Source organism: Xenia sp. Carnegie-2017, unplaced genomic scaffold, assembly GCF_021976095.1.
Source record: "Xenia sp. Carnegie-2017 unplaced genomic scaffold, XeniaSp_v1 HiC_scaffold_23, whole genome shotgun sequence".
Taxonomy (NCBI): Eukaryota; Metazoa; Cnidaria; class Anthozoa; order Malacalcyonacea; family Xeniidae; genus Xenia; species Xenia sp. Carnegie-2017.
This window is the reverse complement of record NW_025813486.1, coordinates 154,007-179,773: the sequence shown is the minus strand read 5'-3', so window position 1 is coordinate 179,773 and position 25,767 is coordinate 154,007. Positions and strand designations below refer to the sequence as shown.

Below are 25,767 nucleotides of genomic sequence, written 5' to 3'. Positions count from 1 at the left end.
AGGAGCAAGTGTGTATAACTTATATTTAACTCGAAATGCATGCTGGGTCATCCAGCTCGCTCTCTGACGTCATAAGATAAATACAGCGGCTTACTCAAGTGATATGTACAACGATACAAGGCAATATATAATTCTCACCTCTCAGGAGATGTTCGCGCTAATATTAAAGTTCGCACGTTTCAAAGAGCTACATGATTAACACACATAATGCTCGAATATTACTATCTTTATGAAGGTACATTGAAGAAAATCACACTGATATATAAACCGTATCAAGTTAGGTTTTGAACAAATCTTCAATGCTTAAAAGGTAAGAATAAAAGTTATCAGATTGATCGAAATATCTTTGTTTTGTAGTAAATTTTTCCTTTGTTAGACTTTGCCAGCTGCGCGGGAATTAAATTCGCCAGGGCCTCTCAGTTTCCATAAAATGTTCATTAAAAAACACAAATACTAAGAATCAGATTTTTTTCCCGTTTCCCGTACTTCACGACCCTAGGTTTTATCCATGTGTAATTTCTTGGGTAATGACAACAAAAACCAAGAGATTACAAATGTCGTCAACATGAACACAATAATTTTAGGCTTTTAGTCGTGTTTTAAAAATAATCGTTATCTTGATGAAACTCGGTTGCACAACAACGAAGAAATTTCAGCTCAGCTCAACCGCTATTGAGGAGCTAAAATCGTGGGAGTGTGCGGCAGCAGATAAAATAGAGTTTTTATCAATAAGATCGCGAAGGCAAAGTAATTATGGTCGACCAAATGCATGATTCTGCTCGCAATGGAATAAATATTCGCAAAGTGAGATTCTATAAAATACACACAACACTATCATAAAAATTAACATCCTAAAGCGCAAGAACTTTCCAAGCGCTGTAAACTCCTTCGTGCAAACAACAGAAACGCTTTAAGGATGTTTGTTATCTTTGAAATCTCGAGCAAATTTTCAATTAATCACAGCCAAAAATATATGAAATGTAATTATAATCGATATGATGACGTCAACGGCATTGCGAGATTGAATACAACACAGCTTGCGTTGCAAGTGTAAATCTTGTCTTGATTATTTCATAGCAAAGCAAACGCATTTTCGCCTTATCTAATTCGAATAAAAACTATTTAAATATATTACATATACCATCATGTTTTGACTACGAGTCTGAATATTTAATTACGACGTAAATATAATTCACGACGGATTTTTCAAGATTCTTAAAACCTCCTGTTAAGTGTTTGAGTAAATGATACCGAGGGAGCCGTCTTGCTAGCTACGTTACAACGTCAAGTGCTAAAATTCAGCAATATTTTACTCGGTTTTAAAAACATTAAACCGATGAATTTTTTTGCGATGATTTTGTGTAACATTGATTGATGATGTTAAACGAGCCTGTATTTATGTAGGATGAACAAATAGGATGCATTGATTTGGGCACAATATTTTAACTGAACATCAAAAATTTCATCACCAATACGCATGCGTGGTCTGGACAAGGTATGAACAGCGTTAAATGACAGATTCTCGAAATGCGCACTAAATTAACAATGTGGAAAATTGTGATCCTTCAATGTACATTATTACTCCTAATGATTTGCCTGCACGCGGGAGGAGAAACCCTGGATAAGCTGTGCAATAAGGACCGTCAACTCACCGTCAAATATTGGGATCATGGTCCATATATCACACGTACATCACGTGATTCCGTAACGGGAATCTTCCCAAGCTTTCTCGATGACATGGTGGGACATTGCTGCAAAGGAGCTCAAGTCAAGTACCAGCAAACTAGCGGACCAGCGGATTTCTACAAGACTATAAAGGAAATGAAATTGACCAAGTATGTAAGAATCACGGATTGAGCAAAATCGACAAAATTATCGACAATATTGTCTTGAAAAGCGTGAACAACCACAACGTATATAGTATATAGAATAAGTAGCTCTGAGAAGATCATTTGCAACTCAAAATCAAGATAAACTAAATGACACTAGTTATGTATTTCCAGAGCAGTTCCTTAAATATTTTTCCACCATTTCTTTAATATATTCCACCATCCCCACCATCCACAACCATTCCCCCACACCACACCCTCACTCCACACCACACATCACTCCCACACCCACCCACACACCATCACTCCACACCCTACACACCACACACCCACACCATCACTCCCCACATCCACACACCCCACCCCCCCCCCACCATTCCCCACCACACATCACACCACTTCACCATTCATTCCTTCCATGTTAGTAATTTCGCTTTAAAATGAGCCACAATAATACCTCTCATTTTCTCCTAGTATCCCACACTATCCCACACTAACCACATCATGAGTAAATAAGATTTATGTAATACATAATACCGGACCAAAAAATCGCCTAATTTTGCAGATCCATTGTCGACACAGTTCTCTAATGAATACTTTTTACGCTTCTTACAACCTTTCCCCCCCTGACGTGAACATCTCTGTAATAAAATTTTCTAGATCTTCACTTTCATTTGACATGGTGTTGCCTGTTTACGTTGAAAGTTTTGGCAAAGAATCATTCGAAAATTTAACATTCGTAGCTATGACTGAATCACTTGGTATGGCCGTGTTGAAACATAGTAACGTCTCAAGGGGAAAACTCATGGTCTCTCTTCTACAATCGTGGCCAGTTTTGATTTTTATTCTACTCATTGCCTCACTTGCGGGAATTCTTATTTGGATAGTGGTAAGTATTTCCAGTGGTGGGGGGCTCTCTTGACGAAGCTGAAGCCATGAAATTATGAAAAATTACCCATTTCAAAGGTAGAAGGGGGGCTCCTCTTCCAAGTGCCCCACCCCCCACTTCTACAGCACTGAGTATTTCCTGTAGGTATAGCCCGCATCTTCCTTAACAGTAGTGATCTCGTCCACAAATTCAAAGGGGCTCCTCCCCCTAGCGCGCCCTCCCCCCCACTTCTACAGCACTGAGTATTTCATGTAGGTATAGCCCGCATCTTCCTTAACAGTAGTGATCTCGTCCACAAATTCAAGGGGGCTCCTCCCTAGCCCTCCCCACTTCTACAGCACTGAGTATTTCCTGTAGGTATAGCCATCTTCCTTAACAGTAGTGATCTAGTCCACAAATTCAAGGGAGCTCCTCCCCTAGCCCCTCCCCACTTCTACAGCACTGAGTATTTCATGTAGGTATAGCCATCTAACTTAACAGTAGTGATCTCGTCCACAAATTCAAGGGCTCCTCCCCTAGCCCCTCCCCACTTCTACAGCACTGAGTATTTCATGTAGGTATAGCCCGCATCTTCCTTAACAGTAGTGATCTCGTCCACAAATTCAAACCCAGAAACTTAAGAAAAAATTTTCGCAACGTTTTAAGTCTTACTACGTTCATTTAAAAGTAATTCTATCTAGAAGTAATTCAGAAAGAGACAAAACAAGGGAAGGAAGGATTTTATGGTTTAGTTATGTACAGAAGAGGATTATTGGGTATACAGGTAAAAGAATGCTTAGTTTAGAATTGCGAAGTAAGAGAGGTCTAGTAAAAGATCAAAGAGATGATGTATGGAATTATTAAAAAAAATATGAAGATTAGTTTAAGATGAGCATATACAATAGAAATTAGACTAAAACAGATAGAGGCAGATGATTTGTTGAGGCGAACCCTAAGATAAGAATACAAAAGAGTAAGAAGTTCTATCAATGTTCAACACCATCCTACAAACATCCCCTGGTGAACCCGCAAACAAAAATTATGAAATGGCTAAACCAAACACCAAATGGTCAAACTACTAAATCAACAAAGATTACAGACTGAGACAAGGATCTCTTATAAACTGCAACTATACAACATGACTAGCAATGTTTACTCCGATATACCAAAGTTCCATGTTCAAGTCACATTTTTTTCACATGCTTATTAAGTCTCATGTTTTTCACATGCATATTAAGTCACATGTTTTTCACATGCATATTAAGTCACATGTTTTTCACATGCATACTAAGTCACATGTTTTTCACATGCATATTAAGTCACATGTTTTCACATGCATACTAAGTCACATGTTTTTCACATGCATATTAAGTCACATGTTTTTCACATGCATATTAAGTCACATGTTTTTCACATGCATATTAAGTCACACGTTTTTCACATGCATATTAAGTCACATGTTTTTCACATGCATATTAAATCACATGTTTTTCACATGCAACTGTGTTAGAATTGTTGTTCTGAGTCTTTGTTGATGCTTTCGAAAAAAATCCAAATACAATAGACTAAAATGTGCAAGGGCTCTTTCTACCTGAAAACCCCAGAAACAACACAATAGTTTCAAGATTTATGTCATATATACTTTCAGGAAAGAAAATCCAACCCAAAGTTTGCAGAATTATTCCCACAAGGTGCATTTGATGGTTTCTGGTGGGCTTTTGTTAGTATGACATCTGTAGGGTAAGCACATGCTTTACAAAAATTCCTTCAAAGTTTATCTAAAAGCAAGCTCTAACTATTAAGATCAAGTCTGTCTTTGTTTTTTCTCACTCATCTGAGAGAACAAAATGTTCAGCAGAAAATTAGATGTCTGCTTTTCTTGATTCTTAATCACTAAATAATCTTATCTTTGCATAAATTAGCCATTATCTTTTACAGTTATGGAGACAAGTATCCAAAGACGATAGTTGGCAAGTTACTTGGTTCTTGCTGGTTGGTTTTAGGAATGCTATTTGTCACCATGTTTATTGGAATTTTAACTACAACATTAATGAACTTATTTATGGAAGGCACATTTGATATTCAGAATGAAATGGTAAGCCTAAAGTCATAAAACTCTCTTTTAGAAGATAATTTATAAAAAATAAACAAAATTTTCAATTAAGTTACGTCACAACAACTACCAATATAATATAGCCTACATAGACATTAAATTTCAATTGAAGCTTCTACTCTGTACTATACTCAACAACTCTATGTAAATTTTACTCTTTCTTTATTACTAAAGGTCGCAGTTGTGAATGGAAGCGTGGCTCACTGGTTAGGCATTGAACATCATGCGTCATGTAAAGGTAAAACTTAAACATTGAGATTTCCCCATTGAGAACACAAATGATATTAAACATAACGCAAATTGCGTTGACTGTATATAGTACATGTTGAATGACATGAATAATCAAACTTTACCATAAATTCAACTCTTTAACGACAGTCCACAGTCGACATCCTACAGCCTGAGCCTAAGCGTTCCTCTTCTGTTCATAATAATACTTTTTCTCGACGTTTCCAGGGTCTTACTGACATAAAATTACATGCCACGTACCGAATTTGGTTTTAATATATTTTTTTTTCGAGTAACCTCGTTAAAATCCTTCGACAAACAAATATTATGCCGAAAAGTTTGATTATTTCTACGAAGTGGTGAAAGTATTATCGACGGCCATGTTGAAAATTTGGCTCGAAAAAATTGATCGCATAATTGACTGTGATTGGTCAATGTTGACAACGATTTTCTACCAATCAGAACCAATTATCTAGAATGGTGGTGGAAAACTTGCTAACTTCAACATAAAAATCCACCAAACCACTACCCAGTACAAAGATTCTATTTGACCATAAATTCTATTACGTCTAAGAGTAACAATTTTCTAATTTTGAAACAAATAGGCGGCTCACATCGTAAACTTTTCCCAAGGTTTATCCAACTTTCCAAAGCCTTTTTGCTTTGTTTTGATGAGCACATATACAACTCACTTTGCTAGCGGTAATCATAATTTCAAAATAAGTCAGGGCTGCTAGCTTGTTATTGAAAAACTAATTTCAAAATTAACTTTAGCTATGAAAAAACAGGAAGAGTTATACGAACTGTTGATCAACTACAAAGTAGACGCGGCTTTGGTTGACATAAACAGTTTGAAAGAAGCGGCGGGCGACTTACAAAGGAACTACAAAATTAAAGTCACTGGAATTCTACCAAAAGAGACATTCTACGGACTTGTGCTTAGCAGAAGAACAGAAAGTTTAGCTAAATGCTTTCGAAGATACATTGAAATCAACGAGCTAGCTATATTCAGAAAGATGTCGCAGTTTAGTGGAAAGCAAAAGGTAGCCATATAAAATTGAGATCAATTGTAATCTAAACAAAGTTACTCTACACAGTAAACTCCACCAAAACGTAATCTTTCGGCTAACGCTTAACCGAATCCCAATAATTTACCGATGCAAAAAATATCATTGGTCACAACGTTCGAATAGGTTGAACTGCGATTGAACTGTGAATATTTTAAATTTATCGATATGGTGAAAATTTTCTTTCGTGAAACTCTTTGACATCGAATTAAGTTGTGCTGCTGTTGGTTGTGCACTTTAAATCGCTTGTTTCAGCCTTTTGTGGATCTTTAATGAATTACAATCGACTTGTTAACATCACAGTTAGAAGCTTTACATGCATCAGGCGTTTGAATCGAAATATTTTTTACGTTGTTCTTAGACTTACCTTATTGTACTTTAAAATAAAATTTTTTCCCAATTTTCTTTACAGAACAAACTTGATCCAGCAGAAGATTATTTTGGAAGTGGCGGAATCTTTAGTATATGTGTGTACTCTATGTTGGCAAGTCTGGCATTATTCTGTGTTGTTGGTTGTCTTTGGGAGTTGTGTAAACGAAAACACTCAACGCTTATGAAAGAAGGCAACGGTAAGCGCATTAGAAATGATGATTGTATAATAAGAGAACGGGTTGAACAACTTAGGTCGAATAAGCAACAGAGAACAATAACAATCTTTACACTAACTAAAATATATAAGAAATAAGATAACGTGTTTCAGTGTAGGTAGTGATGAATGTACAACAGAGAACGAGAACAGTCTTTACACCAGCTAAAATATATAAGAAATAAGATAACGTATGTCAGTGTAGGTAGAAATGAATGAACAACAGAGAACGAGAACAGTCTTTACACTAACTAAAATATATAAGAAATAAGATAACGTGTGTCAGTGTAGGTAGTGATGAATGAACAACAGAGAACAACAAAAGTTTTTACACTAACTAAAACACATAACTAAGATGGATTTCAAAATAGCAAATACCATGGTGAATGGTGATAATAAAAATGTAATACTTCTTAAAAGAACTGTTTTAACCAGAACACTAACCCAACAATTCAAAGGAACCGTTATTTACAGCTAGAAAGAGACACTATGCATTTCGGCAGACTACTCGACAGGTGTCAACGTCTGCTAAATGAGAAACTCCAAATCATGCTATATTTATAACGTTACAAAAGGTCAATGTCATCCCTACTTTTAGAGATGACACTTAACGGTTCCTTTGAATTGTTGGGTTAGTGTTTTGGTAAAACAGTTCTTTAAGAACTATTACATTTTATCACCATTCACCCTATTTTGAAATCCATCTTTAAGTTTGTCACCACGACAAAGTCTCTGTTTCACAACTAAGATAACAAGACTGAAGATGTTCGACCATTGTAAGAAAGACTGAACAATAATATTTAATACTGTTTTAATAAATATATACTTTGCAGATGAGTACTACAGCAAAAATGGTTCAATTAGTGGATGCACAAAACTTGGAACAATGGACACATCATTGGAAACGTTACCAAGTAAAGAACAATACCATCTTAAAGACTCATTTGAAGCAATAAACCAGTTATATTCAAGACAAACTAACGTCTGATAGACAGACGTGTCAATGACAAGTTAAAATACAACAAACAAAGATACTATACGTGAATTTTGATGACATTATAACGTTTTTCAGTTGACTCCAGTTTTTCAATGAAATGTAAATAGTCGACAGTTCAGAACCTGGGGGAGTGTGTAAACTCATTTTGACAAGATCTTGTAAAAGACTTGCGTAAATGGTCGAATTGCATGGTTGTGAGACTAAACCTCTGGTTGGCTGTAAGCCACAGGCTAAATTCAGGGAAAAACTACAACTTTAATTGGGTGGTGGAGGGGGGGGGTATATACTCATATATTCAACTCTGTCCTACTGATTTCTTTTGTTGGCAATTTTAATTTCAAAAGAAGTCAGCTATGCAGAGCTGAATACATTAATATATACTCCCCCTCCAATTAACGCCCAGGGTAAAATATGAAAAAGCTTTAAATATAAATGTTGACATTATATTATAATTTCAATCTATTATGCTATCTTTTCTTTACTATTGTTCGAAAGGCAGCACGGCGAATTAATTAATTACACTCATCAATAAATTACATGTATGGTGAATGCATAATATACGGGACATTATACGCTGAGCTATAAATCCCAACTGAATAGATGATGTTTTACAAGCATATCTTGAACGCTGTCCTTCAAAGGTTTACTCACCTAAAAAGAAATTTAATTTTGTTTAAAACATTTTTATCTGTATTCTTTTTACTTACTGTTATTTTAGTTTATAAATAATTTTTGCACGTAGTGTAAAAACTGTTCTCGTTCTCTGTTGTTCATTCATCATCACCAACAGAAGCCAAGACTACAGTACAATCTATTTTAAATTAAAGCTTACACTTACGCTGGCATCCTGTTTTCCAAAATATTCATGAGATCATAAAATGAAAAAAAAACGTTAGATTTAAGAATATCGTTTCCTGAAAACAAATCAGAGAGTAAAAGTAGCTACATACGCCTTTTTGATCCAAAATTTCCCAGTCAATGTTCAGACTGAACGCGAACAATGCCAATACTCTGGGAGAAAAGAAAACACAAAATTTTGTAGCTATGGTATTGTTTGACGAGCCCGACAAGCAGTAGCAGGGATTTTAGTAAGACGTGAAATAATTTTGGTAAATAATAAAACGATGTAATATTTATCATTTGGTAAATTATCTTGAATATTTTCGATATATTATCATTTGAATGAGTGCGATGATAAAAATTATTAGATTTAGTTAAGAATTACCTTAATTCACATTTTATTTGCACCCATCCAGGACTTCGTATAAAGGACCATGGATAATACCTGCAATGAAAATATCCAAAGTAATTTATTGATTTGAGATTTTTCAACACAAGAAAGAGTTACATGTTTGTAGATGTAGATCGTTCAGGTTGGTATAGTCCTGAGAAGGACTGTTTTTTTTGTTGTTGACTGACGTTTCGACAACCTTAGTGGTAGTCATCTTCAGAGTCAAATAAGGAGTAAACGTCAGGTTAGCCGTATTTGTTATCTGACATTTACTCCTTATTTGACTCTGAAGATGACTACCGCTAAGATTGTCGAAACGTCAGTCAACAACAACAAAAACAGTCCTTCTCAGGACTATACCAACCTGGACGATCTACATTTACAAACATGTAACGATACTCCCGGGTTCAAACCATTAAGTTTACAAGAAAGAGTTTGGTCATGCGCAATTGGAAACATTCAAAACTTTCATGACAAAATATTACTTTTGTATTTTAAAGTACATAAACATAAAAATCTTCTTGGAAACTAAATTTTAAGCATTTATTATATTTATTATTTAAGGCTTTGCAATAAAACCGCATACTTCGAGGAATAAATAATCACCAAAATTAACAGTAAGTATGTTCAATTTTTTCAATAAAAACGCTCATATATAGAAAGATCTTGCCGTTTTTACATGGTTTTTCGAACTTAGACGATATTAAAGGAAGTGAATGTCTCAGAAACAGAGCTATTATGAATGTCTCAGAAACAGAGCTATTATGAATGTCTCAGAAACAGAGCTATTATGAATGTGTCAGAAACAGAGATATTATGAATGTCTCAGAAACAGAGCTATTATGAATGTCTCAGAAACAGAGCTATTATGAATGTCTCAGAAACAGAGCTATTATGAATGTCTCAGAGACAGAGCTATTATGAATGTCTCAGAAACGGAGCTATTATGAATGTCTCAGAAACAGAGATATTATGAAGAAATAATTTGAATAACTTCTTGGAAAAAGGGAGGCCACAATAAAGAGTTTGTGTAACAGTTTCTAAATTAAATCGAAAGTAGTCAGGGTAAACCGTTGCAAGATTTGAAATATAAAATATAGGACTAGAGGCTGTTATAATTCCGCGTAATAGCCCCCCTCTTTTCACTTTCGTGCAAACCCCCCTGTTCCCTTTCCTACATACCATCTGCCAACAATTGACTCTGATGAACACAAGGATTCAAACCATAAATGAAGACATTGTTCACTAAAATAAACAAAGGCAGTACGTATAACAGCAGGGAAAGATGCACAAAGGTGCACCTCCATGCAAGCCTCGGTTCAAAAAAGGCTACTGTAATTTGTGTTTGATGGAACACACGTCATCTAAGATGGAATTCATTCATGGTATAAGAGCGAAAGAATCTGAACAAAAACATGGAAAAGCGACATCTTTAACTTAAAAGCAGCAAAATTTTATTCAAACTACGTAGAGATGCCACCCCTACATAATCATCGTTTCACTGTATTCCATGTTTAACAATATTCAACAATTGCAAACTTACTTTAATCCATAACAAATCAACGATCTCAGCTGCAAAGAAAAAAGTTCAAAAGTAGTATAAGAAAAAAATGAGCAAACTATTCATGATAACATGTAAAAAAAGGCACGCAATGACAGCCGTCGGTTCAAATATTATGATCGTGCTATGTACATTTCAGTTCATTCACATTACTCATTTCTTGAGAAATCTGTTGCTTTTACATTACAGAAAAATTTGCCCAGCAAGACAAAATTTTCATAAAAATTCTGTACCCTAGTGTGAAACTACCTTAATGCTCTAAATGGTTTCAGTTCAGTAGAAAAAATATAAAATTACCGATTTGGATCGATCGTGACTAAAACACCACACGAATACATACGAGTACATACGAGTGACATACGAGTGACATACGAGTGACATACGAGTACATGCAAGTACATGCGACTGACATACGAGTACATACGACTGACATACGAGTACATACGACTGACATACGACTACATACGGGTCACAATATATATATATATATATATATAACCTTAACCCTAACCCTACATAGTCGTATGTCACTCGTATGTCCGTCGTATGTACTCGTATGTATTCGTATGTACTCGTGTGGTGTTTTAGTCACGATCATTCGGATCATGCAAGTACTGACATTTCTGTCTTTGAAACGATTTATCTTTGGTCGACTACGGAAAACGGACATTTCGACACAAATATTTTTTTTTTGGATGGTGGCTTTTCCCGTCAAGCTGAACAGAGATTGTGAAATCCACATCAAACAAAAAAATATATAAGAACTTTAAAGTTTTACCTTCACATCCATTTGAGTTTTAGCGCTATCGTGAGTCATATTAATTGATTGAACAGCCTGAAAAGCAAAATGAAATTCATTTTCAATCTTCCTGAGTTCTACAGTAATACAGTACGTATAGAGTTCAGAGCAAATCCTTAGCAACTTTGCTATGATAAAAGGGAATGGAGCAGAGGATAACTTTCACTTCAATATGTTACAGTCACATCAATTTTTTGTCGCCAGCAAACAAAGTGAAAATAATTTCATAAAAATTTCCGGAAAAAACATTTCCTTGCCGTAAAGGGCATTAAAAGGCTTCAATTTTTTAGACCGGCTGTTTTTTAGTGCCTACGTGAAAAGGCGAAAAAGCGTTTTCAACAAAGACTTTTAAAATAGGCTTCGATGTATAACTCTCATAATGGGAAGTCAATATTCAACTTACTCTGTACAAAATTTCCTCAGGAGAAAGAACTTTACCATCTTCATCAAGTCGGAATGTCTTACATAAAACTAAGCGCGAGTAAACAGACTGGAAATCTTTTTCCACTTGATGAGCACTTGCCTGAAGAAAATATATGAAAATGCTGTACGACGTTTCATAAACCAGAAGTAATTTTAAAGTTTTATGGTATTTTATGTGTTAAATTATTCGTGATTCGGCAATAACATTCGGATTGTACCTGAAATATTTATGATTTTAAGGGCTGTTTACATGATCCCGGCTAACCGAGTTTCAGTGAGGCGTGAAATGATTTCGAGGTATTGATAGGAGGGAAAACTTCAAGTTTCTAAATTACAACTGTTTGTTAAATGCCGCAATTCATTCCTGTTGTAATTCTCAAATTAGTCCAAATTGGTTATTGTAATTTAAAAGTTTTGCGTAGTTATTAAATCAGAACATTGTGAAATTGCTCGAGAAGATTTATCTGACGATAAGTATTGAATCGTTTCCATTTGCCAAAATCATTTATCGCTTGCCTGAATCCCGGCTACCCGAGCTCTTGTAATCAGCCCCTTATTGTGGAACAAATAACAAAGTTAAGTATCAGCGAACAACGATATTTACAATAACAAGTTAAGAATATCACTTAATTCTGACATGTGTCGTATCTACCTAATTATGCATGCAATCCTATGTTGTTTACGTCTTTTCGTTTGATGTTCATACCTTAACATTATGTCCCAGAAATGATTTTAGTAAGATCACAGGTTTGAAAGGGGGAATATCACGGGGAGGCGTGTATTAGGGATAGGCGCTTGATGAAGACACTAGACTTGAGTATACCACAAGATAAAATGATGTAAAATAATTGTGTACCTCTTCAATGAATAACCAAGGATGATAAGAACCGCCAAGAAACGATTGTCGTTTCATTCCGTGTTCAAAAATATTTTTCAAAGCCGGACAAAGACTACCACGAACCAGGTCAGTCACGGTTTCGGAAACAGAATCATCACCGGCGCTAGAATACTAAATATAAAGAAAACTTTGTGTTGTCAAGTCTTGAAATTTTAAATGGCGCGCTTTATAGACAATCTCTGTATACTTCATGTTATACAACTATTACGTCGCGAGATACACTTGTTACTTAACATAAGGATAATGTTACACAACTAGACAGGGGTAAATTAGGACTCAAGACATTAGATCACTCTGATGAAAACAATAGACTGGAGTATACAAAGACTAAAGTTTTAATATCAGATCACTCCTGATGAAGATACTAGACAGGTGAAAATTAGGACTCAAGCTAAAACATTAGATCAGTCTGATGAAGACAATAGACTGGAGTATACAAAGACTAAATTTTAAAGACATTAAACAGAACTATATATACTCAGGGTGTTTGATGTACAATACATGCAACAAATTTTCAACGACAACTCGCAAAGTAATAGTTTGTAGGTCGTCGTTGTTATTTGTACGATACAACATCGGCATTACGGCCAGAAAATTTCAATCAAGATACAAAAGGAAATTAAAATAGTCAAAGCACGTAGTAAATTCACAAAGGTTTTAAAGGCTCATACTTCTTTGCTACGCTCGTCGAGAATTTCAACAAACTTTGCAGGAAACCAACCTATGAGACAAACGATGCAACGTAAACAACAGCGTATGAATTGATGATTCGACAGTAAAGGCGCTTTCTTTATATAAACCAAACTACGGTTAGCTAGCGTCACAAAAACTTTTGCACACGAAGGGTGGGGCACAAGCTTAATTTAAAAACATTTCTGAGGGAGAGGCACCAGTTTGAAGACAATTTCTGCTGGAGAGGCACCAGTTTAAAGATAATGTCTGAGGGAGGGTAACCAGTTTAGGGACAATTTCTGCAGAAGACACCAGCCTAAAGACATTTCTGAGGAAGAAGGGCACGAAAATTTCTGCTACGTACGCTGAATGCAAAATTGTGTAAAAGCGACTCTTCTTAAGCGCTACATTCTAAGGAAACTATTTCTAAATGGAGAAGCACTTGTGGGTGTGTGTGGGTGTGTGTGGGTGTGTGTGGGTGAGAAAGAGAAGAAGAGAAAATCTTTCAGGGAACCTGCACTACCACCTAACCACGTCATTAAAATGGAGGTGTGGGTGTGTGGGTGAGAAAGAGAAGAAGAGAAAATCTTTCAGGGAACCTGCATTGCCACCTAACCACGTCATTAAAATGGAGGTGGGTGTGTGTGTAAGAAAGAGAAGAAGGGAAAATCTTTCAGGGAGCCTGCACTACCCCCTAACCACGTCATTAAAATGGAGGTGTAGGTGTGTGTGAGAAAGAGAAGAAGGGAAAATCTTTCAGGGAACCTGCACTGCCCCCTAACCACGTCAATAAAATGGAGGTGTGGGTGTGTGTGAGAAAGAGAAGGGAAAATCTTTCAGGGAACCTGCACTACCCTAACCACGTCATTAAAATGGAGGTGTGGGTGTGTGTGAGAAAGAGAAGGGAAAATCTTTCAGGGAACCTGCACTACCCCTAACCACGTCATTAAAATGGAGGTGTGGGTGTGTGTGAGAAAGAGAAGGGAAAATCTTTCAGGGAGCCTGCACTACACCCTAACCACGTCAATAAAATGGAGGTGGGGGTGTGTGTAAGAAAGAGAAGAAGGGAAAATCTTTCAGGGAACCTGCACTACCCCCTAACACGTCATTAAAATAAAAAAACAAGAAAAAACATTCAAAAATAAACTCACCACGTAAACCATTTAACTCACCAACCCAACAATGTTCATCTTTTTGAGAAATGATCTAAAGCAGGAAAATTGATGAAATTAGTATTGATTATCAACTTATCCTTAAATAAAGGAAGCACTAGACACATGATGACGTACAGTGATGATGTCATTCTTTCTGAATCCTAACTCGTCGTCATCATGACGCTCAAAGTCCAACAACGCCTTTGCTCGACGTCGACGATTTCTATTGATAAGATTTAATACGATCACGAAATCCATATGATAAGATTTAATACGATCATGAAATTCATATAAGATTTAATACGATCAAAAAATCCATATAATAAGATTTAATACAATCACAAAATCCATAGGATAAGATTGCGATATCCAATTGAAATCTGACAGATAAATTTAATAAGATCGCGATATCCAATTGATCATTATCATCATATCTTTTCGCGCCAGGGGTGATCCAAACTCGGGCTGGAAGTTTGGAAGTGTTGCGCGTGTTGTAGCAATCAGTCGAAATCAGGGACGGCATGTGAAGCCTTGCTACTTGTCCCCATCCAATTGATAAAATTCACGCTTAAACCGTACAATTACCAATACTTCAGTGAATCCTATGGCTTTTGTACGTATGAAAGACGTTTGAAAGAAATAGTTTATTTTTAAGTACAAATAATTTCAACTCTTACTTTGCAACGTTTACAAAATTTTCATAATCATGAGCATGACTTTCGACGGAATAATCAACCTGCAGACCCTATGAAACAATGATTTTATTAAACAAAGACATAAAATAAATACACATATATGTAATTTCTGTGACCATCTGTAACAGCTAAATGACAGGATTGGGATAGATAAACAAGAATAAAAACGTATCTTTCCCGCATTTCATAATGGATAAGCATAGACATAGCGAGTTACTTGCACAATATACGTAATGGATAAGAATGGATATAGGACGTTCTTTGATTTATATACGTAATGGATAAGCATGGATATATGATGTACCTTTCTAGCATCAAATGCATCAAAATGACGCGTAATCTGTGAAATTGCTTCTCTAAGATCTGCCAAAATTTCTTTAAAAATAAGCATACCTGACGTTATAGCTTTAGAACTGTTAGACACAACGAGTGATAGGACTGGGAACTACTGAAGCACATGACTTTACACTAAATTTGTGTATTTTAAGCAAAACGTAGTTTTGAAAATATGAAAAACTTTTTTACATACGTAAAAGTCAGCAGAGTTTAACATTTTTATGATAAAATTATTACAAAAAGAGAAAAAACTTTTTTGTCTGAACAGATTCCCAGAGGTTAGTCTCCAACACATGAAATTCTTACCTGTTTGTCGAATGTTTTTTGCTTTGGCCAAAGCTAACTCTTGTTTGCCTGGAAAAAAAAACATAGACAATAAAACAGTTTTCTATAACAAGAAAGTAAAAAGTAATATGACACATTATTCTGAAAAGTTTCAGTCGTACACGTGTTTGTATTTTGTTAAATTGAAATAATACCACCATCTACGTAAATACTCAAAAAACTGTTTAGTTCAACACTTTCCCAACTCTTACTACATTTATCCCTGGATGTCCCACTTACCCATAAGATACCCCAACAAGGAATAATACCACCATCTACGTAAATACTCAAAAAACTGTTTAGCTCAACACTCTCCCAACTCTTACTACATTTATCCCTGGATGTCCCACTTACCCATATGATACCCCAACCAGGAATAATACCACCATCGACGTAAATACTCAAAAAACTGTTTAGCTCAACACTCTCCCAACTCTTATTACATTTATCCCTGGATGTCCCACTTACCCATAAGATACCCCAACCAGGATGAACTTTCCATTCGAACAATGTGTCTGCGATGTATTTTCTAAAATATATACAATTCAAGAGTAATGAAAGGATTTAGCCAACAGATCCGAACGTTGTCAACAATTAAATTTATTGTTTACAATGCGTGATAATTGTCGATAATTATTGAAATTGCTACTTTTTGAACACATAACGAGCTAGCTATACAATATACAATAACTTTATTAGATTAAAAGCATTGGGTCATATATGCAAATTTTTTACTAGATTTCGTCTACTGATCTTAGACTCTCCCACCTGCTTTATACAGCAGCAAACTTCATAACAAGGGGGAGTGCTTATGCTTAAATTTTACTAGATTTCGTCTACTTATCTTAGACTCTCCCACCTGCTTTATACAGCAGCAAACTTCATAACAAGGGGGAGTGCTTATGCTTAAATTTTTACTAGATTTCGTCTACTTATCTTAGACTCTCCCACCTGCTTTATACAGCAGCAAACTTCATAACAGGGGGGAGTGCTTATGCTTATCAAACCGAATCTGGTTAAAAAATCTTCATACATGGTCACACTGATTACAAGTTACAACGTGCAGATCGACTGAAAGTAAACTCATCAATTTCCACTTCATCTTCAATTTCAATTTTCAAATTCCACGATAAGTTCGAAAGTTAGCTTTGCGGTTTTCGCTACGCTATATGACTGTTTGCCAAATTATCCCTAGGTGTCCCAAAGCGTTTCCCAAACCATCCCTACGTGTCCCAAAGTGTTTTCCAAATTATTCCTCGGTGTCCTACTTACACTTTTATCCCCCGAACGAGAACCATCAAGTCCAGTTAATGTGCCCAAGTCTGCCATTAAGAACGCCAAATGTTTCTTACGATGTGCCTCCAGTATAACATCGGTCAGGGAACCAGAAGCCTTCGCTGCCATCTACATGAGGTATGTGCAAAAGAATTAAAGTTCATTATAATTTAATATAACATCCAGTATATAATTGCAACTCACCTGAAATAGTTCATTTGTATCGGTGATCTCCCCCGGAATATCAGACAGTGCGTTGAATATTTGTGCTGAATTTTCTTGTGAAATAATGTAGTCTTCCTGTAATGATTTAATTTGAAATAATTTTTAATACTTAAGTATAGTTTAAGGGTTAAAGTGAAAATGAAGCAAGGAGAAATGAAAAGATGTTTTGAACAAAAAAATATCAATGAATCTTCAAAAAATCACACCTCATACCCTATAATATACCTCTGCGCCCCCCTTTCCAATGGTAGACACACGTGTCAAAAATACGATCTTCAAAAAATCACACCTCATACCCTATGATATACCTCCGCGCCCCCCTTTCCAATGGTAGACACACGTATCAAAATACGATCTTCAAAAATCACACCTCATACCCTATGATATACCTCCGCGCCCCTTTCCAATGGTAGGCACACGTATCAAAATACGATCTTCAAAAATCACACCTCATACCCTATGATATACCTCCGCGCCCCCCTTTCCAATGGTAGGCACACGTATCAAAAATACGAGATCAATGTAGAATAGTGGCAATATAAAAGAATAAAGATGCTCTTGGGGTATTTGTAAATCTTATTTGAGAAATACTGAACGACTAATTATAAAGACAGAAGGTTGTCGAGTGAATACAAACCATTTTCCGTCTAATCAAAGGAAAGCTTGAATATGACATGCAACATGCAGATACAAAGTTGTAGAGAAAAATTTCTAACGTTATCGTGGATATTACGAGTGGCGTAACAAAGTGTTGATGAGTTTGATATGCATTTGTCAAAACAAGCTTAAGAAGACAAAGAGCATGCCAAAAATGTGTGATTGAAAATTTGCTAAGCACATCTGCAAGCACCAATTTTTGAGCTCGCACCGTCACAAATTGATTGAGAATAAATCTGAGCATGCGTAGTCAACTCCACCAACTCTGTAAGTTCATGGTCATGGCAAAGACTAACTGTATGTACTAGTCGCTCAGTCACATATTTTCAGATAAATCATCTGCGCATGCGCAGTCGGTTCGAGCGTGCACAGTCGACTTGACCAGCTGCCCAAGTTCATGGTCATGGCAACGACCAACTGCATCTACTAGCACCGATTTTGAAGTAAATATCACATCATCTGCGCATGCGCTTGAGCATGCGCAGTACATCAAGCTGTTTGTAGTCAGGGCAACTACCAACTGTACCTACTTGCATTACTTTTGGGCTAAATCACTCACTTAGTCGCAAATTGTTAAAGAAATCTTCTGGGTATGCGCAGTAGTGACTTCATTAATACCAAAACTTTCGTAAGCCTATGAGTATTTGTATATATATATATAAAGTCAATACTAGGTATAGTAGATGTCAACTAGCAGTGGAAGCTGGGTGCGATTAGGTATGCAGTGGCTTTAGGGGCCCAAGTCGCGACCGCACTCTCCCTGCGTACCCCGAGCAAAGCCTATCGCAGGTGATCTCGGGGTCTGATGGGCGGAAGCTTGCTACGTATTGGCATCCCCAAGTAGGATAGCATGGAGGGGCCGAAATCTCCTACCGAAACGTTAACATGCGGCGTTCTAGTGCCTTACGCTTAAGATGGTATCGGGAAGCATGGACCGAAAACGGGGTTTTTTTGCTTTTGAATTTTCTTTTTCTTTATCTTAAGAGTTGTTCTCATAAAATAAATCAAATAATGTTTCAATTATCTTCTTCTGACACTTATAATTTAAGACAACCTTAAACATCTTTACAATCATTACAAAAAAGTCATTAGCGCGACAACATGCCAGTATTCAAGCTTTCCTTCGATCGTTGTGCTTTTTCTAACGTAAAATAGTAAATATTTATTGTTATGCCTTTATAAATAATCGTTCTGAATAACTAGAATCAGACTCAAAAATGCCCCAAAACTCAAAAGCATCTCCTAACTATTTCATTCATACTAGTCTAAATAAACAATACTATCTCCGACTATTTGATTGTGTTTTTGATTGAATTTTCGACACGTGTCTGATACCGTCGGAAAGGTGGATTGACTCTCAATGCTAACCTTCATTTTCACCATTCCGAGTGTTATACGAAAGAGTACGACGGAGCCTTCGTAGAAAAACTGATCCCAAATCCTCAAGAGAACCTAGTGTGAAAAAACGCAACCATATCAACAGTTTCTTTCAATAATCATATGCTATAATAAAAATGCAAAACAATTCAAACGGGAGTAAACAAATAAAGTAAATGGTTTGAACCCAAAGAGTATCTTTACATGTTTCTAGATGTAAATCGTCCATGTTGGTAAAGTCCTGAGAAGGACTGTTGATGTTGATGTTAACTGACGTTTCGACAACCTTGGCGGTTGACTCTGAAGATGACTACAGCTAAGGATGTCGAAACCTCAGTCAACATCAACACGAACAGTCCTTCTCATGTCTCTGATAACCTGGACGATCTACATCCACAAAATTTTTAAGTAAACAAACAGTTTAAAATTAAAAAGACATTGATCATGAAGTGCAGCAAGCAAAAGGCTTTATTCTTAGCAAGTAAAAAGATATGCCTTAAATGTGTTAAAATCCATATTTTTTTCATTTCGTTTGTGTTTGCAAATCCTATGGCTTCACTTCTTCACTCCGACGTTCTCCTTCAGCGCCTTGCAGGCAAAAATAAACCCTAAAATATCCCACCTTCATTTCCACAACACTCCCTCAGCGCCTTGCAGGCAAAAAGAAACCCTAAAATATCCCACCTTCATTTCCACGACACTCGCAAACAATGTAATAAACCAATGTAGCGTTATAAGCGATAGTTCTGTAAAAATATAAAAAATATTCAGAAAAGATTCAAAAACAAAAATAGTCTATTTCTTAACAATTCGTTTAAGTCAATGTTACTGTGTCTCATACACATTCCACGTGACATTTTCACAATATTCATTAAACATATATTATAGAGTATTTTAATGGAAACTAAAAAAGAATAGAACATGCATAAATGAATAGCCCTCCCCTCCTTCCAAATATCAATCCACCACTGCCCCTGCATGCCTTACGATAGGACATACAGTCGTAATAAAATGAATGGTTTCAACCCAATAGTATCCATGTATATTTGTAGATGTTGATCGTCCAGGTTAGTAAAGTCCTGAGAACGACTGTGGAAAAATACAACCGCAAACGATATCAAAACGTTTATCAACACTTACACCAAAACTCCTTACAGTACTGTACAAACCATGATAATCAACATCTATAAAAATGTGCAGTCGTATGTCGCTATTATATATAATTGACGCCTAACCTATGTCATGTTCTTTTAACGATTCATCCAGTTTTGGTAGATAACTGACTATGAGTTGTCTTAATACTCTTTGATCAGCCTGCAAAAACAATTTAAACTTCTTCTTCGTTCTACGTTTTATGCAACAAACACGTGTACATTGAGACTTGACAGTCGTTCTACGTTTTATGCAACAAACACGTGTACATTGAGACTTGGCAGTCGTTCTACGTTTTATGCAACAAACACGTGTACATTGAGACTTGACAGTCGTTCTACGTTTTATGCAACAAACACGTGTACATTGAGACTTGGCAGTCGTTCTACGTTTTATGCAACAAACACGTGTACATTGAGACTTGACAGTCGTTCTACGTTTTATGCAACAAACACGTGTACATTGAGACTTGACAATTTCACAATTAGTGGAGTAGCCAGCCCGCAAATTTGGTCTTGCTAGGTTAATTTTTCTGTGTTCACCCACTGTGAAATCAATAGATTTGTAAGGAAATGAATAATGACAATGATCTAAAGTTTACATAGAAGGACAAAAACTTGCGGGCTAGCTACGCCATTGTTTACAATCATTTATGCAAAAAAAACTTCATGGTTTGAATGATAAATATTTTCCAGAAAACTAAAGTTAGTTACTCTGAATGGACATTTTTATTATGTCTTGTTCTTCACGTTACTCTGACAAAGACAAAATTCTGCATTTCAGTAGTAAATTTAACCTAAATTATCTACTAACGTCGGTCATGTCACAGCGTCATGCAGTTGACACGTGATTACATATGTATGAGTTAGATGAACAAACCTGAACTCCAATTAATGTACTTGAATAATATGAAGGGGGAACAAGATCTTCGATGATCGTACACATTAACCAAAATGTGTCTTCTTCTTCAATAAACAGTAATAAATTCGCTACAATCTACAAAGAAATTTTACAATAGGTCCAATGTTTTGAGATCAGATTACTTCCTATAAGAACTTTTGTTTCAACATCAGATCATTCCTGATGAAGACATTAGATTGGAGTATAAAAGAACTCAAGTTTCAACATCAGATCACTTCTGATGAAGACATTAGACAAGAGTATATAACGACTCAAGAGTCAACATTAGATTACTTTTGATGAAGACACTAGACAGGAGTATATAAGAACTCAAGTTTCAAAATCAGATCACTTCTGATGAAGACACTAGACTGGAGTATATAAGAACTCAAGTTTCAACATCAGATCACTCCTGATGAAGATACTAGACAGGAGTATATAAGAACTCAAGTTTCAACATTAGATCACTCCTGATGAAGACACTAGACTGGAGTATATAAGAACTCAAGTTTCAGCATCAGATCACTTCTGACAAAGACATTAAAGGACATAAGAACTGGAGAATATGGACTTAAATTTCAAAAACTTATGCATGCAAAACTAACCATGCCCATTCCCTGACAATAGCCAACATCAGGATAAAGCCACGAGAGACCCTTCAATATCCTTCTGAGCCGTCTTGTTCCTGTGCTGGTCAAAGTTGAGAAACATGCATTGCTTGGCAGCGTTCTCAACAAATCCTTTTCAATCTGTTTAGCGAGAGTGGCTGAACAATCACTTCCGCTGGCTTTGACAATTTGCTAAAAAGATCACAATTCATCTCATGACAAATATAAATTTTACAAGTCTTTAGATGTAAATCTTAAAGGTAAAGTGCAGTCCCTAAAAGGTTCAGTATTGACTGATGTTTCAAAATTCTTAAGGGAAGTCATGGTCAGACCGTGGCTACAGGTAAGAAAACTACCACTTAGTGACTTAGGTTATCAAAATGCAGTCAATATCAACACCAATCCTCGGCTCAATCCGTCCACTTAAATAATATTTCCATGAAATGACAGCTCAGAAAATGAATTAAAAATGGAGAATGTAATTTCAAACCTTGTATGTGAAGTCCATGGATTGTTTCTTATGTAGTGCTCCAGATATCCTCATCCAAATCTGTGAATAAAAAATAATCTTGCAGAAAGTTCAACATGACACAAAAATATATTTAAGTCACATATGATGTCAACTTACGGGTGGTCGCATGCTATGTGGGATACCAGTCAACTTACAGGTGGTCGCATGCTATGTGGGATACCAGTCAACTTACAGGTGGTCGCATGCTATGTGGGATACCAGTCAACTTACAGGTGGTCGATGCTATGTGGGATACCAGTCAACTTACAGGTGGTCATGCTATGTGGGATACCAGTCAACCTACAGGTGGTCGCATGCTATGTGGGATACCAGTCAACTTACGGGTGGTCGCATGCTATGTGGGATACCAGCATGAACAAGTTCTCTTAATTTCTCGCTTCTTGCAAAGATTGGAGACACCTAGTTGAAAAGAAAAAAATCATTTTCTAAGTAAATGATGCAATAAGGTGAAAAAAGTTGCAACCCGCTGATTCAACTATAAAATTCCTCCCCCCCTAAATCCCTTTTTTGTACATATTCAAGAAAATGGTTAGATCAACTAGTTTGAAACATGCAAAATTAGTGATAAAGGAATTATTAAATATAGAATGTTTATAAGAGGGTGCATGCAGGTTGATGTTGATGCATAACTCCTAATTGACTATAGCAACCCCCCACCTCCCACAAAAATTAAAAATAGTTTGCATATAGTAGGATTTTATTTGGGATATCATCATCAGCCAGAAGATCAAATGCTACATGACTAAGACTTATATTAAGAATGCACTTAGTAATTGACAACTCAAAGCTCAAGAAAACATTTTCTAGCTCAACATTTTGAAAAATCGGCACACCCTAATTAGCATTGAACACATGAACATGAATTACTTGACATACCTTATCCCAGGTGAGTTCACCAAGATCCTGGTTTTGAGTAAACTCAAGATGAGCCTGCCATTTAAGTTTGTGATTTGGATTTTCATCCGTAGCAAAATGATTTGACTCCAATGGAGCATTTTCACCTGTGGTTAAAGACATTCCAAAGTAAATCACAAAATGTACATAAGTTTAGTTGTAAATTGTGAATTGCTTCATCATCTCACCTCTTGTAGACAAAAGGCAACAGAATTACATAATTTAAACATAGAAACTTGCTCAATGTACCAAAAACAAATTTTAAAATGCACTTAGCTTTTTAACTTACTTGATTCAACTGTAAAACCAAATTCATCATATTCTCCCCCAGGGCTTACACCAGCATCCTCAGTCTACAAAATTTCATAAGTCAACAGGATCAATGATACATTCAAACAAAAGAATCAACAACATTGGATTGATCTGTTATCTGGGGCCGGTTGCACGAAGCCTGGAGAGCGTTATCCATTGCACAGCAAAATTTTCAAACTGTAGAAAGGTGTTTATATTTTTGATATGACAAAGAAATTTCATAACCTTCAAAACAATATTTTATTTCAGTGATTACTCAGTTTGAATCATATATTTTTTGCTTTTTGAAAGGTTTTACGTGTATAAAAGTTTTAAAAAAATTGCTATCAAATGGATAATGCTATCCAGGCTTCATGCAACCGGACCATGCTCATTTAATTTGTTTGATTAAATCCACTCTATCTATTAATCCATCTCAATCCTTCTCAGTATTTAGTTTGGGCAAATCCTCACTAACTACCAAATTAATCATTCTCAATCTTTCTCAATACGTATCTAGTGTGGATTAAACCCACAATCACAACTTAATCTAATCCTTCTCAATCCTACTTAGTGGTTTATGTGGATTAAATAAATACCAACTACTCAAATTAATCCTTCTTGTTCTACTAGAAAATACTCAACAACATAAAACATGTATCAAGTACAATATAATAGCAACATTTCAGCTCAATTGAGCACGACTATGCTCAGATACCTGCTGTATTCTTGCCAAAATATCTTGTGGCCAAATACTTGGTGTTAGAGCAGAGAAAGGTGCTCCTGATGATGGAACAAAGGAACTATGGATAGGACTATCTGTGGCATTCACTGTCATGTCATCCCATAGTAGACCTTCGTCAGTCTCACTTTCATCATCCTCGCTGCCCAAAGCTTTGTTAAAAGAGAATTATTGCATTGGAAATATTACTAGTTTTCTTATTGAAGTAGAAATAGTTTAATCGAAAGGAATGAAGTTTTTCGTGATTCTGTATTAATACATTTAAAATTGTATTGTAAGTATTGGCATAAAGCTTGATAGAATACAACTTAGCACACAGCCCAAATGCATTGTTGAAAGAAGAAACGAATTAATCAAGAAATGACAAAGTAAAAAGGACATAAAAGATTAATGAATCTCCCGGTCAATGTCCAGGACATAAACTAAACAACAAAGTCGTTTCCTCTTTACTGTCAAAGTGTCGAAGAATACATAAAAGGGTTTTTCACACTAAACTTGTCAAATAGTTTTGTTTCAATTCATACAGTATTTAGAAATCAGTGCCTAAGGTTTAAATATTAATGTACAAAAAAAAACAAGAAAAGTACGTCCGTCGATCGATAAGTCATATCTTCTTTCAAAGAATTTAACGAAGTTTTCTTCGATATTTTTGAACATTTCCCCGTTCACTTAACTTTTACTTAAAGCGCAACAGTAAGGGCTGTTTATGCTAGACAGACATCCTTCCGAAACAACAAGAACGAAAATACATTTTACGACTCAACTTGAAGAAGAAACGTCGGGGAACAGAGATTTATTTTCAAATTAAAAATTAAATGTAATTAGACTCTTCGCGTCTTCCAACTATCGTATTTCATTTTTAAGACACGAGAGTGAGAATAAAAACAAATTAACTTTCTCTTAGCATAGTTCAGAGAAAAGGGATCGAAAATTTGCTAAAAAGCGTGAATGCGATGGAAAATTAGCGATAATGCATTTGCACACGTAGTCAAACGCCATTTGTTGCACTTTGAAGTTCAATGAGCGTAACGGTGTTAAAGTCAAAGCAAGCTGCTATATTTATACCTTTGCTCTTTCTTTTGCTATTGCCAGCCATCTTGTGCCGCTCGAAGGCAAATACACTCGATGGAAGATACATTTCTTTAGTAAAAAATGTTACTTATCTTCCTAGATCAACGACATTTTCCCACACGTTGATGTTGTGGACTTTTACCCGGGTGTTTGGGGAAATAGTTCCGATATAGAGATAAGTTAACTCGAGGGACAAAGGGGGCAACAGAGGAAAACAATTATCACGGGCAATTTTTAAACTATATTATTGTGTTCAATGATA

At 36.0% G+C, this 25,767-nt stretch overlaps 2 protein-coding genes across 4 annotated transcripts; one reads left to right on the top strand and one right to left on the bottom strand.

The window, feature by feature from the left end:
- Window positions 1–63: 63 nt before the first annotated feature.
- Window positions 64–8,153, top strand: LOC124447725. 2 transcript variants are annotated; one of them, XM_046998703.1, is made up of 9 exons: window positions 64–310; window positions 1,405–1,835; window positions 2,490–2,718; window positions 4,346–4,437; window positions 4,636–4,792; window positions 4,985–5,048; window positions 5,813–6,081; window positions 6,518–6,674; window positions 7,525–8,153. In XM_046998703.1, exons 2-9 carry the CDS (start codon window positions 1,528–1,530, stop codon window positions 7,677–7,679), a joined length of 1,431 nt encoding a protein of 476 aa, XP_046854659.1. In that variant the 5' UTR covers window positions 64–310; window positions 1,405–1,527; the 3' UTR covers window positions 7,680–8,153. The 2 variants fall into 2 exon arrangements, with proteins under 2 accessions (XP_046854659.1, XP_046854660.1); XM_046998704.1 differs by lacking the exon at window positions 64–310 and having other exon boundaries at window positions 1,253–1,835.
- Window positions 8,118–25,645, bottom strand: LOC124447724 (small G protein signaling modulator 3-like). 2 transcript variants are annotated; one of them, XM_046998701.1, is made up of 29 exons: window positions 25,500–25,645; window positions 24,411–24,586; window positions 23,691–23,754; window positions 23,384–23,508; window positions 22,829–22,906; window positions 22,466–22,525; window positions 21,973–22,167; window positions 21,347–21,463; window positions 20,551–20,629; window positions 20,000–20,061; window positions 19,307–19,390; window positions 17,261–17,356; window positions 17,054–17,185; window positions 16,250–16,310; window positions 15,764–15,811; window positions 15,426–15,496; window positions 15,104–15,171; window positions 14,562–14,649; window positions 14,424–14,478; window positions 13,272–13,321; window positions 12,559–12,711; window positions 11,683–11,802; window positions 11,259–11,315; window positions 10,463–10,491; window positions 10,102–10,164; window positions 8,914–8,973; window positions 8,639–8,699; window positions 8,527–8,535; window positions 8,118–8,339 (listed from the first exon to the last, which is right to left on the bottom strand). In XM_046998701.1, the coding sequence occupies exons 1-29, from the start codon at window positions 25,570–25,572 to the stop codon at window positions 8,268–8,270; spliced, it is 2,406 nt and encodes an 801-aa protein (XP_046854657.1). In that variant the 5' UTR covers window positions 25,573–25,645; the 3' UTR covers window positions 8,118–8,267. The 2 variants fall into 2 exon arrangements, with proteins under 2 accessions (XP_046854657.1, XP_046854658.1); XM_046998702.1 differs by lacking the exons at window positions 22,829–22,906; window positions 23,384–23,508; window positions 23,691–23,754; window positions 24,411–24,586; window positions 25,500–25,645 and adding an exon at window positions 22,604–22,692.
- Window positions 25,646–25,767: the final 122 nt, after the last annotated feature.

Bases quoted from the DNA above. Each gene is read 5' to 3' on its own strand.
- LOC124447725 (XM_046998703.1), top strand. From the start codon at position 1,528: ATGCGCACTAAATTAACAATGTGGAAAATTGTGATCCTTCAATGTACA. The intron at 1,836-2,489 runs GTATGTAAGAAT...AAAATTTTCTAG, and splicing joins AAGGAAATGAAATTGACCAA to ATCTTCACTTTCATTTGACA. The intron at 5,049-5,812 runs GTAAAACTTAAA...AATTAACTTTAG, and splicing joins ACATCATGCGTCATGTAAAG to CTATGAAAAAACAGGAAGAG.
- LOC124447724 (XM_046998701.1), bottom strand. From the start codon at position 25,572: ATGTATCTTCCATCGAGTGTATTTGCCTTCGAGCGGCACAAGATGGCT. The intron at 17,357-19,306 runs GTTAGCATTGAG...AAATCATTACAG, and splicing joins TCGGAATGGTGAAAATGAAG to GAAGACTACATTATTTCACA. The intron at 17,186-17,260 runs GTGAGTTGCAAT...TACCTCATGTAG, and splicing joins ATACAAATGAACTATTTCAG to ATGGCAGCGAAGGCTTCTGG.